Here is a 13,927-nt window from a genome sequence, read left to right on the forward strand (position 1 = left end):
GTTAAATAGTGTTGTAATAAATTGTTTCTTCGACACTAATCATGTATAGGTTTTACAATAATGTGCAAATATATGATATTAGTCTCAGATGTTTATATTGACTCTTATTATATACTATGAATATTTTAGAGTATATATCCTAAGGCCGTAACTCACTATTTAAAACACTTGAGGATTGATCTTATATTAAGAACAGCAATTTCTCCTATATTAATAGAAGATGCAATAGACTATTGTATTTCTAGATCTAGGGGTAAGATATGTGGCGCTGCTCAAATAATTTTAGATAGCTTATTCCTAAATTAATACTACAAGATCTTTTTAATGAATCGACAATAGGCAAGCTGCTGGGGTGAGCTGAGTCAAAACATTCCAAAGAATTTTACTCCAACAGGTAAAATTCTTTAGGTACTATTATGGGTTTTGTTGGAGAGTAGTTGTAAATATAGGGATTTGCTAAAAGTTTTAACACCAATCTTACCATAAATATTTCGAAGGATATTAGATCTAAGTTCTATGTTATCTTAGAGAAATATTAGTTTTTACATTATCTTATTGCCTTTCTAACTTCATAGCCTCTGCTGATAACAATCAATATTTCTTGTATTTCACTTATAAAAACCTAATCCATTTATTGGATAACCCTTGGGTGAAATACCAGATGATATACCCACTGATTCCAATACTAACTCAAAACCCACACAATGGAATAATACCTTTCTAAAACTATTATTCTGTTTGTCGAAGGTGGATGAGCTATGAGATAGAGCTTCACATAGGACTCATTTGATAAAACATTCTATAGAAATAAACAAGCTAAAAATTTTCTCAAACTACTATTTACTAAACAGGAGCCTAACTTTCTCAATTAGTATAATTTCTTAAATAAAGCCATAGATATATCATGTACCACAGAACGTTTAGCTGAGTAGCATACACAATTCAACATTTTATTCTCGAATACAATTTACTATCCCTTTCTTTGATTATTTACTTTTTAATTTCCAAGATAGTATTCATACAATATATAATATTATTTGTAAGCTTCTACCTCTTGAATTTTTATTTTATTATATAGAAGTTTACCGACCAAATAAGAAACCTCGGCTAATATTTTTTTATTATTTTTTAAATTCTTTTTAAATTCTTTTTAAATTCTTTTCTAATGTACGAATATAAGTATGAATATACGAAGAAATAGAAATTGGGAAAAAGCAACAGAAATACAAAAATATATACAAAGAAGAATGATATGAAAAAAAGAGTAATATTAGTTTTATAAATGACTATGGAATATAAACAGATTGAACAAGTATATGCATATCTCTATGAGATAAATTATGATATGAAAGTGAGGGTATAAGAAACATGGGAGCATGGAAATATGGAAGTATGAAAGTATGAAAGTATGAAAATATGAAAATATGGCAACATGGAAACATAGAAACAACATAGGATGCAATAATTGGATTTATAATAATGCAAAGTCTATACTATATTACAGGACAAGGAGTGAGAGTACTTGGATGTTTTATTTTGTTTGCTATTTTTATAATATGCGGATCTTTTTTTATGTGAGGGTTTTTTGTTCGCGGATCCTTTTACAGACTAGCGAAGAATTCACTTCGAAGGAATCAATAGCTACTCAGTTGTGTTTGTGTTAGATATACGCTTCATAATCCTCTTTAAAGTTTCGTTGTCTAACGGATCCAATAATTCAAAACTACATAACAAGTTCTTATCAACACTCATGACAGCACCCCAATTATCAAACTCTCCGCAATAATTTGGTGCACTGAATACAGTTACCAGGGTTCTATTATTGAAAAACTCGTAGCCGTCTTCGACTACCATGTGAGCTCTACAAACCAAATCTAAATTGAACCTTTTCAAGAACTTGTTGATAGATACCGAGTTGTAACAGAAACTGACTCCTCTTTCATTATCCTCCCATTCATTGGGTGAATCAGTTGGATCTGACCATAGTAAATCATTAACAAGACCAAAATCCGGCACATCGGTGGGGCGGGCTACATGCTTGATCTCATCGAGTGAATTCAACACAGGCGATAACCCGCCATGAACACAAAATATTTTTTTGGCAACCACTGACACAAGAGGTAACGTATTGAACGTGTCTACAAAGACCTTCCATATTTTGACGCTGCAACGGCGCTTGCACTCGTCATAGAAGCCGTAGACCTTGGTCACGTTGGCACATTCGTGATTACCACGCAGAAGGAAAAAGTTTTCTGGATATTTGATCTTGTAACACAAGAGCAGCAAAATTGTCTCGAGAGATTGCTTACCACGGTCGACATAGTCACCTAGAAATAGATAGTTGGATGATGGTGGGAATCCACACTTGTGAAAGAGACGCAAGAGATCATGAAATTGGCCGTGAATATCACCAGCAATTTTCACTGGTGGTGACAGTTCAAGCAATGCAGGTTGTGATAGGAAGATCTCGCGCACTCGTGCACAGATTTTAATGATTTCCGTGTTTTTGATGGCAAATGCCTTAGTCTTTTTGCCGGAATACCCAACTTCCAATAGTTTCTCAATTACGGAGTCTACATCTAGTGTAGATAATTCCTTTCTCGAATGGACTAATGAAGAAGCTGGGTGATTGAGAGATGTTAAAGGCGTCGTTACGGGACTAGTCATTTGTGAATCATCGGGCGAAACATTCTTAGGGAAATGGTCTAAATATTGTCGTTTCTTTTCCACTGAAATTCGAGATGATGAGGAAGCAACGCCTGAAGATGCACCAGAAGCTGCAGAAGTGTTAGAGATCATGGGCTCTAATACGTTGAGCTGCGCTGTAGAAGATACTGGGTTCGAATCTGATAGTGCGGACACTAATGGTGAGGTTGGAGGTGACGAGTGTGGTGAGTCATGAGGTGAGGTATGTGGTGACGTAATAGGCGATATACGTTCAGTGGTGAGTGAACTCGAGCGTACATGACCACGATTGGCCCGACCATGGGCTTGCAAATGGCGTGGTGTGGTATGGCCATGATGTGATGAAGGCAGTGTGTCAGACGAATGACTCTTCTTAAGGATCGGAGGTTGGCGTATAGGCGCACTTGTAGTTGCATTAGAAGAAGCTACAGAAGCAGAGGCAGAAGCAGTTGTGGCAGCTGCGGTTGCATCAAGAGACGCAGAGTGGGCGTGACCTTGGCGATGCTTATGACGGGGACCCTGAGGCAGCACGAGTTGACCTAGTGAATGGTGACGAAGTTGGCGTGCTAGCGGTACACTACTGTGGTAAGATGCTGCAGGGTCTGCAGAAGAGGAACGTCGACGATCACGTGAAGTAGCAGGACCTAGGCGGTAACTGCGAAGGTGGGCACGAAGGGTGGAATCATCTGTAGAACCGTCTGAGGATGCAGGGCCATCTATTGGTGGGGTAGGTGGGGATGAACTGGGTTCAGAAGCTGGACGAGCTGCACGGGCAGCGAGACGGGCGGCAGTAAGGGAGGCGGCTGGTGCTGTAGCAGACGCAGGGAGATGTTGGGGACGAGAGCCGGAGTTACCCATGCTGTTGGCGCGTTGGACCCTGAAGGGGAAGGATATGACGACTTTATGTAGGCTGTGGTGGCAAGGCGATGGTCTAGCGCGACGAGACGCGGTTAGTTGTAATTGACTTCAGCGAAGCCGCTTTGTTTAGTGCGAAGGAGGAATGTGATTATAACATGTGACTACTTAACTATAATGAAGGTCACGTTAAATGTGCGGGTAACAACGTAAACATACCACGTGACTAGAATAGGTAAGTGTTTTTCTTAGTAAATATTCTTGTGAATTCATGCATCATATTAAACCTCGCTTTCTTAACTTGAGAAATAACCAATCTTAGGCTATTATAATTCATAGTAAGATTACCTGCTTTATGACTAGATAATATATCACGTGCTAAAATAAAATATCAGGGTAACATATGTCATCACGTGCATTCTGTTCCCACACAAAAAGAACAGTTCTATTTTATGCTTCATATCAACAATAATATCCTCAAGCCTCATGCTTCCACCCAACCCCCATTCCCAGCCGCGATTTACACCCGTACAACAAACTGATTTTGATGCCTTGGGTTGTAAACTAGCATCTATTTCTCATGGCTACTTGCCCCCACAAATAAAAGACTTTAATGACACAAATATAACTAGCTTATATGAAAATTATAACCAACTGTATCAAGAATTCCATGCTCATCTCAAACCATGTTTGTCTAGGCGGTTAGCATCTAAATTGAATACCACTATAGCGCATTCATTACCAGTTATGAATATAGGAACTTACTTACGCACAGTATCCATCGATTTTACAATCATTCAATACATTCATCAATTAAATAACTCACCATTCCAGATTGTTAATTTAGGTTCAGGTACAGATCTACGTGCCTTCCATTATTTACCTCAATATGCTAATCTAACTAAATTTATTGATGTAGATTACCCAATTTCGTTAGATTTTAAATCAAGAGCAATTGATGGCTCCAGTTATTTAACATCATTCTCTACATCACGGTATTCAATGGTTCCCTGGGATTTATCTAAGGGGTCTCTCATAGACATTTTGATTGCAAATGGGATTGATGTTGCTATCCCTACGATTTTCATCACTGAGTGTGTAATGTGCTATCTTGAAGACTCAGTAGCAAATCAATTGATTCAAACAATTAAAGCAAATTTCTTACATGGGCTGTGGATTTCATATGATCCAATTGCATATTCTGAAAATGACCGTTTCATTGCAATGATGAATTCTAACCTAATAGAATTAAGAAATTTATCAATGCCCACACTATTGAAATATAATTCTATAGACAAATATTCAAATAGATGGGTATCTGTGTTCGATAATCTAATTGCTTATAAAATTCTTTCTTTATGGGATTTTTATATGGAAAAATTATCTAATGTTGGAAAATTAAGATTAAAGAATTTACAATTCTTGGATGAAATTGAAGAATTAAAATTAATGCAATCTCATTATATTTTACTATCTATTCGTTGGTGATTTTTACTATAGGTTTCTCATAAGAACTCGCATTACTTTATTAAATTTATATAATTTAACATAATACCTTTATTTAAATGTCCCCCCGTTGTTCGAAATTTAATTCTTGAAGAAAGTATTGTGCTATGTATGAGCATCATTATTTGTACTAGCAAAAAAAAATATTGATCAAAATTCACAATCAATCTTATGATATTATATTTTAAAAAGTCAATTCCATATTTTTTGATTACGTTATGCTGACTGTTGTTATCACTTAAAAGATACTACAGAGATCGAATGGGAATAATCGAATTTATTACAATAACAACATACAATTCAATTTCAGATATTCAATATAATCACTATAAAATAAGACAAATCCGACCTGCAGTAAGATTCACATAAACTCCAATATTGTTTTTTTACTTCTCAATGTAGTAGTATAAAGAAAATTTGATTGAAATTTGTTTTTGTTTGAAGAATTGAAATTCATATTTAAGTATGTAATGTTTTCCTATAAATGAATCCGAATGTGGATCCCTAATTCTCAAAAACTTCCTTGTTTGGAATACCGTTTCTTAATATTTCTAAATTTTACTCGATGCTCGAAAAGATATTGAAATTGTTTTAATATTGCAGATAATGCTGGAATAAGGAAATACTAAAGAAAATAATTGTAATAATATTTTTGCATTGATTAATATCTATAAATATCAAATATTACTAGTGCTCGGAAAATTTATAGATGAAAATATATCAACGAATTGATAACACACACAATCGTTCCTAACATTGTTACATTGTCTTGATTAAGTTACAAATAAACCTTTTCATAAAAGTATATATAACATAAATAAATCTAGTCATTTGGATTTCAATAGATTCAGTTATACATGTGCTTGTGCTACTGCCCATAGCTTTAGAATATTTTGTCTTATCTCAATTTGTCCTATATGCCTAGCAGTTGAATTTCACAGAGCAATTCGAAATAATTTGGGAATATTTTAATCAAATTCTGAATAGTTTGCTCTATTTAAAGCATCTAACTTCTATCGAATAGCTTTATTCATCAGCGAAACATCATACCATCTCTTTCACCTTGATGCCTCCATTGTGCCTTAGTGAAAGTTTCGCTTTGTAATTGATATATCCTCCAACCTTCACGAATGTGTTCAGGCAGCAAAGGACTATTATTATATTTCTCAATACTAACGTCTAACTTGTTAAACTGAACTACCAAGTCATTATAATATTTAATTAATTCCTCTCTTACCAAATGATTATTCTCCTTATGCTTTAATAGCAAATTCCCTTTGGTTACTACAATATAATCTTCTTTCTCATCTTCGAAAAATGAATCACTTTCTTCCTCATTTACACTATCTTCCGATTCAAATATCCGTTTGTTGTCGTTATTCTCTTCTTCATTTTCTTTTCCAAGAGTACCATTGTTATTTGTATTCGCAAGTGATGTAGATGATCTTGCCACCAAGATTGTTAATTTTTTTAAAAATTTCTTTAATCTATTTCCAATTTTTTTCTTATAATCAAATTGAATGATCATTTTACCTATTAACCATTTATTTCTTACTTCCATAGAAATTTCTATTAAGTCATCAATATACATCTTACCAATGGCTTGTAAAAAGACTCGAATGTTCTCAGTGATATTTTGATTAGTAACTGTATTAGCTAATTTCTTAATCTGAGTCTTGTTTAATGACGTTCTATGAAATACTTCAAATCTATTTGTTTGTTCATTATCTAAATTGTTAATTAACAATTTATATTTTTCATCTTCATTTAATTTTTCATTTGAACTATCTTCTTCCGTTTGGAAAATATATCCATTATTATTATTACTTACCCCATTAACAATATTGCTACTATTATCATTAGCTATAGATGAGCCATTCATATTATTATCGCTTATTGAATTAAAATACTTACTTTTATCATTCTCCTTTTCATATATATCTCTTGGGAAAATTAAGCCATCTGGTATTTTATTTATTTTTTCATAACGATATGGTTCAATTATCTGTGGAATATCCTGCTTATCATTACTTGGTATATTATCTTTCATTAATTTTTGCTTTTCCATAGCTAATCGTCTTTCCCTTTTTCTTTGTTTATGGCACTTTTTACGAATTCGACGATCTTTAAGTTCTTGTAAGTCTGAATTATATTTAATTAATTTAATATTCATTCCATTCTCATTCATCTGATTAATCTTTTCTTTATACTCATTGATATAATTATTCATTGTACCACCTGTTCTTAAATTTTTCAGTTTCCAATTTACATATTCATTATCTTCACTTAATATCTGATTAATCATTTGCTTAATTGAAATATAATTTGCAATCGTTAGGATTGGCGGGTAATTATTCAGTGGAATAACGTCTAAAGGACCTTGTGGATCTGCCATTTTTTGTACCAATATAAATCAGTAGGATTATAGATGATAAGATGAAAATTTATCTCATTTAACTTTGAATTTTATTCTTTCATAATAGGATAAAAAACAATATTTTTTATTTCGCTTCTTTTATTTTTTCTAAAAAATGTCTTTAAAAATATTATATCGAAAAACTTATGAATTTTTTAAATAGAATGTACAAATATTGAATGATATAGATATAGTCATAATGATATTAATGCTAAATAATAACAAAGTAAATAGAGAGGAGGGATAAAAGTGTGTGCATATATAAAATGGACAGATAAAGAAAAAAAAAGTATTTTACACTGGAAAAAGAAAAGTAACCGTTAAGATAAAAAAAAGATAATAAGTAAAAATAAAATCACGAAACATAACTAGAAACAAGAAAACCGTATATGAATAAATTGCATATAGATTAGAAATTGTTGAGAGATCAAGCAAAAACATAAAGTAGGTTAAGATGCAAGAATATAAATCTTTATATTCAAGTTTATCTTAATCATCATCTTTCATGTTGACATTCTCTATGTTTTGTTCATCATCATCTAAATGCGCTTTTTTTTCATTTAACTGTATATCATCGTTATCTTCTTTTATGCTTAAAATAACACTTTCTTGTTGATCAATATTTGAATCTGTAATTTCAATCTTTTCCCTTTGATTAAATTTTTCATCATCTTCTTTAATTTCTTTCATTATGTTCTCATCAATTGGCTTCTCTTTAAATATTTTAAAAAGTGAAGTAAAGATCATCATTGTTAATGGCCCTAACATTGGTAAATAAACAGCGATTTTATGTTCCTGTGGGAAGAAATTTTGTTGAACCATTTCACCATTAAAAAATGCAGATTCAGATAATTTAATCATTTGATTACTTTGAGACAATAAACCTTCCCAATTGATGGTATCATTATTTTCTGCATTAATTTTCAACGCGCTAATAATTTCATCTCTAATATTTAAAGTTTGTTTAACATCATTTAAAACATTTTTAGGTATGGACATTTGCTCAAATTGCTTTGTTAATTTTGTTAATGATTTCAAAGTTTCAATAGCTTTAAATAAGTTTTGTAATAGATGTATTCTTTTAAAAGAATTGATTGTTAAAATTGGAGAATCTAAATCATTTTCATTTGGATTCATATAACCTAATAATTTAAACAAATCTTTAGTAAAATCATTAATGATTGGTGCTAAAAATTCTTCATTTAAATATGAATATTCGCTTAAAGCATATTTGTTAATAATTAATACTCCCCATTGTGGAACTAAGAAACTTTCCCAATTCCCATAATGTTTAGTTAATTCCTTATTAACTTGTGTGGATTCCAAAGTTTGAGTCGAATTGTTAATAAATAATAAGCCATCTGGCGAGGTTAATATGCTTGGGAAAAGTATGACTAAATTTAATGCAATTGGTTCATTAAAATAATTCATATAAGACAATTCGGATAAATCAATGGTATGAGAAATATCAATCTTAGGATTATTAGTCTTATTATCGGTCTTAATATTATTCAATTGATTCAAAGAATGTAAATTCAAATCATTATAATAAATAATATCTGTATCTATTGTAAAATTCACTAAAGGTGATAATAATTTTCTTAAAGGATTAAAAGTTTTTCTCAAAGCTTTATCAATCTCCCATACAATTGGATAACCATCACCTGACAACAAACTTAAACTTAAATGAACATTTGGATTATAAGTAATAGAAATAGCATCATTATTATTTAAGGTAGAGATAGATTGGAAATGTTGATATTCTAACTCAAATAAGTTATGCAGGATTAAGTCTGACAAATTTTTGAAATTTTGCTTAATATCAAAATTAGAATTGAGTAAAATTGTGGAAAAAGTTGAATTAAAGTTAGTTACAATTGTTGAAGATTCAATAGAATCATCTATTTTAAAATCGATCACATAATCTTCCATTGGATTTAGTTTATCATTTGTAAGATCATTCAACTGAATATTCCAATTAATTCCAAACTCATTTAATTCAGTATTAATCTGAGTTTGAATACCATCTATTAAATTTTCTGACCTGATGCCTGCTGAATTAATATACACTGGTATAGCCATTTTGAAATCTTTAAATATGTTCGAATGCAACGTGTCAATAGTTTCATATGGTAAATCTGCTCTATAAATAGTGGTCAACTTATACCATAATGGGAAACCAACAAAGAGATATAGAGCTACACATGCTATAGCTGTTAGTTTTCTGATGGAATATGTAGAAGACATAGTTTTAAGTATGGTAAAATCTGCAAAAAGAAAAATGAAAAAAAATGAAAATTGTTCCTGTAAATTGAGGATGATAATAAAATGTGTAAAGGATTATTAGAACTATAAGTGAATCGAAAGTATATCTTTCAAAATAAATATTTGACTGGTATTAAGAAGTCTTGAAATCTATATTAAACGAAAGTATCCAAAAACAATGTAGTAATTGTTTTATGCAATATCTTACTTATGCAATGAGTTTTGCTATGCTTTTTTTTATTTTTATTTTATTTTTTTGTTTTGATTAATATTAAATCTTATATTAATATTATCCAATGTTTTTCTCTACAGTGATGATAATAATAATACTTATTAGGCCAATAATTTTATAAATGGGTCTTTATTTGATTTGAGTATAAAATTGCCTGGACTAACCGGATCTCCATAACAAGTATCTGAAATAATTACTGCTTGATCGTAATCTAGATCCTAATGAGACTTATGTGGTCTTAGCATTCCTACTAAGCTCTCGTTCATTTGGTGTATTAAAGTTAATAGCTAATTGCCCGTTATTTGCAATTCCAGTTAATGAATTGAAGTTGAAAACGGATTCGCAAAACATTGGCTCCGGGTAACTACGTTTCCCAAAAAAATAAAGGTTGAATTGTACAATACGCATCGAGCATAATCACCGTGGAGTCAAGGTAGGAACTTTAAAGTTAATCAAAGATTGATTAACTAATATCAGGGGTGGAGGGTATGATAGTATTTCAGGCATTAACACAAGAACCTTCTGGTGCTTGGAGTTTATGTCAGAAATACCACAATTGATCTTTGTCAATGCCATGGAAACAAACACTTGAAAAACTCTTGAGTTTAAACTCTATACAAATAAGACTCTTTCAAATCGTTATTTCTATGCAAAGACATAATGTGTAATTAAAACTTAGTAAATAAGCCTTTGTAGTACAATTTGAAATAATTCGATGTTAATTATATTTGTTCGCAGGCAAAAATTCTCAAGGAAGAAAATATATTTGTACTTTTAGTGATACCAGTTGTATTGGAGTAATGATTGTACAATGTTAAGTAAGAGACGCTTGAATACTAGTTAAAGATGAAAGACGTGAATAGAAGGACATATAAACTACACTATGGAGAGGGGGGGAGAGGGGAAGAAAATGGACATACGATAAAATATAACATATACAATAGGGAAATAAAAACAGAGATAGTAACATTTGGAAAACACCAAAATTGAAATAATAATAGGATTATACAGGAATTAAGTTTGAGTTTCAGGTCTCATATTATTTAATTATTGAACTAGCAATGAATGTGGGGGTCACCAATTTAGAAACATAAAGGTTAAAGCTTAGAATACAGATATAATCCAATCAGTGGGGACGTATTATAATATACTCACTCATATCAGAAATAATAATTAACATTTCCTTTCTAGTTTATTATTCTTATTCTTTCTTGACGTCTTTTTTATTTAAAAAAAGTAAAGTTTCAATAAAAATCAGGAACAAAAGATCTTAAAATAAAAAAATTAGACCATCATTAATTAAAAAAAAAATCCAATATCAAAACAGAAACATATGAAAACACCAAAAATTATAATAATTCAAAGATAATAAATGAAAAAAAAATTCCACTAATTGATTCCAGGAAAAATTCATCTATTGTCTTGGTGGAGATCTTTCACGTGGAGCACCATCTCTCATTCTATAATCACCTCTTGGTGGACCGTAATCACCTCTTGGAGCACCATAATCTTCTCTTTGAGGTGGGGCACCACCAAAGTCACCTCTTGGTGGACCATAGTCATTTCTTGAAGCGCCGTAATCGCCTCTTGGAGCACCATAATCACCTCTTGGGCCACCGTAGTCACCTCTTGGAGCACCATAACCGCCACGGCCGTAATTGCCCCTTGGAGCACCGTAGCCACCACGGCCATAGTTGCCTCTTGGGGCACCGTAACCACCACGGCTATAGTTGCCTCTTGGTGCACCGTAACCACCACGACTATAGTTGCCTCTTGGGGCACCGTAACCACCTCTGTGACTGTTGAAGCCACCACGGCCATAAGCACCTCTACCATAGCCACCACGGCCTCTGAAACCACCTCTACCTCTGTGGCCACCTCTGCTTGATTTTCTGATTGGTGGTGGGTTGTCATCCCTTTCGACGGTAATGACAGAACCTCTATATTCAATATTGTTCAATTTTTCTAAACCATCATTCATGGCTTCTTCAGATGGGAATTCCAAAGCACCGGTACCATCAAAGTCTCTGGTATTAACACTTGAAAAAGTAGTTTCTAAACTGTTTTCACGTGCCAAATCTTTCAAATCTTGCCATGAGGAACCTTCTGGTAAGTTTCTCAAAGTGATACGGTATCTCTTGGCTGGTAATTTAGAGAATAACACTTCCAATGGCTGATCGGCAAAGGTCTTACCGTTAACTTCTTCAATAGCTTTGGAAGCAGATTCTGGTTCTTCGAATTCAACAAATGCAAAACCATTTAGGATTTTTACTTCTTTCATAGCACCAAATGGAGCAAAAATTTCGTTTAATTCGGATTCTTGGACATCAAATGGGAAAGGTCTAACAAATAATCTTGTTGTAGATAATTCTTCAACTTGGTTGTTAGCATGCATTGGTGGTTGATAGTATGGTTGAGGTTCTGGGCGAGAACCGTTGTGATATTGGCTTTGGTTGTCTACTGGAGCTTGTTGTTGTTCTGGCTGTTGTTGTTGCTCTTCTTCAGATTGTGGAGGAATATCTTCGGAAGCACCATCCATTGGATCATCAGCAGGTTCACTTGGAGCTGAGACTGGGGCTTCAGCAGCAGGTTCTTCACTGACTGGGACAGAAACAGATTCTACTGGAGCAGCGACTGGTTCTTCGACCGGAGCTTGTTGTTGTTCAGTTTCAGACATTATACTTGACAGAAAAAGATGCTAATAGCTTATTAGAGCCTTAAAATTAATGAAACTAGTCTAAATACAATTGGAAAGTAATTTATAAAAACGCTGAAAATACATAATCCTCTTAAAGAACAGTAGCGAAAATCCAAAAATGGGGAAAAGCGGTGTCCTTTTATACTTTTCATGATGGCGAAAAATGTACAGATTTCTACTATGGAAAAAGTGAAATAGCAATAGATGGAAAATTTAGCCCCGCGGATTAAACAAAAGTTACCCGGGACAACCGTGCCACACGACAACCACAGGTAATACATTGTTTAAAACCTTAATAATCCTAACTTGCCCATTAATTCTGCAAAGTCTAGATATGTAAGGAATAAATGTTTACCATTAGTAGCTGTGGCCATCATTTCCACAATCCCTGTTTTTTGGTCCATCCCTACATATTGAGCAATCTTTTGAATATCCTTTACACTCAAAACATGATTTTGTAGTGTAACGCTTGGATATCGGATGTCCCTGCCGCAACCATGGACCATAAGCACCCACATTTCGTCTATTGTAGCCTTGTTATCCATATATATCAATAACAGGTATGTGTTTCTTATTAGTTTATCGAAATCGACAATATTCAAATTGTCGATGCAGAACTCTCTTTTATCATATAACTTATATAATTCTCTCGGTAGTTGTAACAAGTCAAAAAACTGGTCTAATTGATCCTTTATCATATCAGCATCTGCACATAATTCAGAATATATCAATAGCATTTCATCTTCGATTTCCTGCGGAGGCTTTGCATTGAGAAACCGTTGCAATTGTGAGTTAGATACTTTTTTACCTGACATTTTTAATGTGTACAATAAATGTGCATTTCATACGTTCTATAAATGTACTAGGTTTTCTTATCATCATCATCATATTTATTTCTTCGATGATTATAAATAATTTATTATAATTCTTAACCGAAACCCGAAAATCTCATATTAATTGCAAATAAATAATGGCCAAAGAGATGACAGGAAATATAAATACATGCTTTTTTTTCGATAAGTTTTCATAACAAGCCAATCAGATAAAACCCTACTACTAATTCTATTAGTGGATTAGATTCTAAATACCCCCCTCATGCTATGAGGTGTTAGGTTTTGATTTTTCCTCTAAGTTTTGTAGTAGCATATTGCATTCTTCGCTTTAGTATAATTACAAACATGATGTGATAAGCTTAGACACCAATATGGATTATTTTAAATCTAATTTTGCCCAGACAAGCTTTTTAACTGTTCGTGTTTCACTCAATCAT

The 13,927-nt window shown here is 32.7% G+C and overlaps 6 protein-coding genes across 6 annotated transcripts; 1 reads left to right on the top strand and 5 right to left on the bottom strand.

Moving 5' to 3' along the window:
- Positions 1–1,641: 1,641 nt before the first annotated feature.
- TBLA0D01510 (uncharacterized protein) lies at positions 1,642–3,543 on the bottom strand (the record flags this gene model as incomplete). Its single annotated transcript, XM_004180130.1, has 1 exon — positions 1,642–3,543. The coding sequence occupies one exon, from the start codon at positions 3,541–3,543 to the stop codon at positions 1,642–1,644; it is 1,902 nt and encodes a 633-aa protein (XP_004180178.1).
- A 483-nt stretch (positions 3,544–4,026) lies between these two features.
- On the top strand, positions 4,027–5,028 carry PPM1 (leucine carboxy methyltransferase; the record flags this gene model as incomplete). The annotated part of the gene is made up of 1 exon (XM_004180131.1): positions 4,027–5,028. The coding sequence occupies one exon, from the start codon at positions 4,027–4,029 to the stop codon at positions 5,026–5,028; it is 1,002 nt and encodes a 333-aa protein (XP_004180179.1).
- Positions 5,029–6,079: 1,051 nt separating this feature from the next.
- Positions 6,080–7,441, bottom strand: TAF11 (TATA-binding protein-associated factor TAF11; the record flags this gene model as incomplete). Its single annotated transcript, XM_004180132.1, has 1 exon — positions 6,080–7,441. The coding sequence occupies one exon, from the start codon at positions 7,439–7,441 to the stop codon at positions 6,080–6,082; it is 1,362 nt and encodes a 453-aa protein (XP_004180180.1).
- Positions 7,442–7,951: 510 nt separating this feature from the next.
- GPI17 (GPI-anchor transamidase GPI17) lies at positions 7,952–9,709 on the bottom strand (the record flags this gene model as incomplete). The annotated part of the gene is made up of 1 exon (XM_004180133.1): positions 7,952–9,709. The coding sequence occupies one exon, from the start codon at positions 9,707–9,709 to the stop codon at positions 7,952–7,954; it is 1,758 nt and encodes a 585-aa protein (XP_004180181.1).
- A 1,664-nt stretch (positions 9,710–11,373) lies between these two features.
- On the bottom strand, positions 11,374–12,636 carry NPL3 (mRNA-binding protein NPL3; the record flags this gene model as incomplete). Its single annotated transcript, XM_004180134.1, has 1 exon — positions 11,374–12,636. One exon carries the CDS (start codon positions 12,634–12,636, stop codon positions 11,374–11,376), a length of 1,263 nt encoding a protein of 420 aa, XP_004180182.1.
- A 305-nt stretch (positions 12,637–12,941) lies between these two features.
- RAD33 (Rad33p) lies at positions 12,942–13,472 on the bottom strand (the record flags this gene model as incomplete). Its single annotated transcript, XM_004180135.1, has 1 exon — positions 12,942–13,472. One exon carries the CDS (start codon positions 13,470–13,472, stop codon positions 12,942–12,944), a length of 531 nt encoding a protein of 176 aa, XP_004180183.1.
- Between the last annotated feature and the right edge of the window lie 455 nt (positions 13,473–13,927).

The sequence above is a fragment of the Henningerozyma blattae genome, chromosome 4 (assembly GCF_000315915.1).
Source record: "Henningerozyma blattae CBS 6284 chromosome 4, complete genome".
Lineage (NCBI taxonomy): Eukaryota > Fungi > Ascomycota > Saccharomycetes > Saccharomycetales > Saccharomycetaceae > Henningerozyma > Henningerozyma blattae.